The sequence below is a fragment of the Notothenia coriiceps genome, unplaced genomic scaffold (assembly GCF_000735185.1).
Source record: "Notothenia coriiceps isolate Sejong01 unplaced genomic scaffold, NC01 NC01_scaffold00003378, whole genome shotgun sequence".
Lineage (NCBI taxonomy): Eukaryota > Metazoa > Chordata > Actinopteri > Perciformes > Nototheniidae > Notothenia > Notothenia coriiceps.
Genome location: NW_011336079.1, coordinates 1 through 2666, shown reverse-complemented (window position 1 = coordinate 2666; position 2666 = coordinate 1). Strand labels below are relative to the sequence as shown.

General features: G+C 39.8%; 1 protein-coding gene across 1 annotated transcript; it reads left to right on the top strand.

Moving 5' to 3' along the window:
- The first annotated feature begins 196 nt into the window (after window positions 1–196).
- On the top strand, window positions 197–2435 carry LOC104941461 (zinc finger MYM-type protein 2-like). The gene is made up of 4 exons (XM_010766562.1): window positions 197–403; window positions 695–837; window positions 1767–1850; window positions 2283–2435. Exons 1-4 carry the CDS (start codon window positions 352–354, stop codon window positions 2433–2435), a joined length of 432 nt encoding a protein of 143 aa, XP_010764864.1. The 5' UTR covers window positions 197–351.
- The last annotated feature ends 231 nt before the right edge of the window (window positions 2436–2666 follow it).

Here is a 2666-nt window from a genome sequence, read left to right as displayed (position 1 = left end):
GGATGCAAGTAGAATAGCCATACATATTTCTAAATAGCAGTGGTTGCAGTCTTTGAGGGGCGGAGGTGTGTTTATGAAAGTACCAAAAGAAAATGTTTTTACTAGCCATTTAAAGGTGTGTGTGTGTGTGTGTGTGTGTGTGTGTGTGTGTGTGTGTGTGTGTGTGTGTGTGTGTGTGTGTGTGTGTGTGTGTGTGTGTGTGTGTGTGTGTGTGTGTTACAGGGGAACAAGAAGCAGGCGGTGGAGGAAGGCTCAGATTGTGCCTCGTCTTCCTCACCAGCAGACAGACTGTCGGGGCGGTCGCTGCCTCTCAAAGCTCGATATGGAGTCAACGCCTGGAAACGCTGGGCGATGTCTCCTGACCAATCAGACGACACCAAAGTAAAGGACAGCTCCAAACCAGGTGAGCTAAACCGGATCATAAACGTACTCTGATGGCTGAGTAGCATGGAGGACTACAGCTGCTGTTATAATAATTCAAGAAATTATTCAGTAAAATTAATTTGAAAATAATATATAAAATGTGTATAAAAATGTGTTTCATTATTTTTACATTAACTCTTGTAATTATTTATTTGATTATTTTTCAATATTATTTCTATGTGTTCATTTGTTGTCCTTATGGTTATTTCTTTCCATTTCATTTATTTCTCTTGTCTCTTGCTAAGAGCTCTCCATGTTTGTTCTCCTGCAGGTCGGTCTAAAAGCAACCTGCTGTCTCTGAGCTCAGAGGAGCTGAACGCCGCTCTGTCCCGGTTTGTGAGGGAGGTCTGCCGGCCGGGAGGGGAGCGCTACTCTGCGGACAGCATCTTCTACCTCTGCCTGGGGATCCAGCAGGTGGGTACCAAACCAGGGAGACAAAACTACAGAAACACTGCAGCACAAATGCAGCAAGTCATAGACCATGAACCCCCAAAAAGTAGAACATTGGAGCTGGACACAAATCCTTGAGATTGCACGACATGTCAGTAAATCCAATCCATTTGAAATAGGAATCGTTTGAAAGCCAGTTATAAATTCACATGAGGGTTAACACAGAGAAATGTCCGCGGCAAAATGAACACAGCAAAATGAAAAGAAAAGAGACAGCGGGTTCGAGGGTTTCTTCAGATACAGCCACACATGTTTTTAATGGGAATTAAATGATGATTGAGATTTTTTTAATCCAGTCTATAATTGTTTTTTAAAACAAATCCTAATCATTATGCCTATAAAATAATAACATTATTAGTCATAAAGGAAATTGTTGTGCAGCAGTTGCAAGAAAAACAGGAACTCATTTGTGGTGTGTTTTTGGTGTGTGGTGTGTGGTTTAAACTTAAAAAACAAAAGCATGGACCATGTGGTCGGCCCTGTGGTGCATGTCCGACATTGTCCGTCCTTTTTTTTTCTTCCTCATTTCCTGTCCCCTCTCTGTCAATATTTTTTTTTTTAAAACAAATTATTAGGAAGCTATTTAAAAAGAGATTCAAAGGCGTGGAAATATTTGCGATGTTAGCAGTGGTGTTATCACAGTACTAGTTATTGACTTGCTCCAAACTACTCAATATAATAACTAAAATAACATTTCTTTATATAAAATCTAAATATTTTCAATTTTAGATAATGTCATAAAACAATGAAAAAGACTTGGCATAGTCAACTTTCCTTTTTTTCTTTTATAATGCCATTTGTAATCATTTTAGAGGTAGGAACTAAAGTGAGAGAGGGAGTGTTGCCACAGGGACGGATATAAGAGGCGCACAGTCTCTCCTTCCCTCACACAGAGCAGCAGCAGAACAGCATGGCTGCAGACAGGAGAGCAGGAGAGCCCAAAGTCCTCTGGAGGGTGGTTTTTCTCAAAGAAAAATGTAAGATTGATTTAATCATTTTCTAAAAACAGAGCCTAAACTATTCTGTTGTTTATTGTGAAGTTTTATTGAGCTTAAAACACCGGGAATTGTCTGCGACCTTTTCTGGGCCTTGCTTCTGTATTTCCCTCCTTTTTTACTAATGTATTTTCCATTAAGTTAATTTGTGGCTTTTTGCACGGATGAGAACTTGTAGTGTTATAGCAGAAAGTCAGAAATAATGTTTTTGTTTTCTTAATGTGCAGATGTTTGTGTCCGATGATTATACTGTGATTTGCTGTTCACATTCTGAACAACAGTGTTGATACTTATAGATATGAGGACACTTGCATCGCAGTACGGTGTGCAGCAATTAAGCAATCCAGCTTTTTTAATTGTACATTTTTTAGTTATACTTTTTTTTTTTTTAAACGTGATTTTCTTTGTTTGAAGCATCTTCACTCCAAAGGCCGGACGGATGACCTGTTCAGCGACCCGTGCTACCTGCTCTTTGGAGAAGAGCTGAACAAAGTCTTGAAGGACTGGCAGCCCAGCGTGCTCCCTGACGGTGAGTCCATTAAAACATGTGCCTTCAACAAGAAGTGACCATTTTCCGATGTCTTTGCACAGTGTGCTGCTCAGAAGCTCCACCTGCTGGTGTAGATAAACTCTGTCCGATGATTATAACCATTTTGCTGTTCACATTCTGATCTCTGTGATTGGACTTTTATTCTTATATGAGGACACTTAAGGGTCACTTCAGAAACACTTTTTGTTATATTCCATGGAATGCTCTTAACATCCCGTATTTCATCTGGAAGCCAGTAGACCAATCAT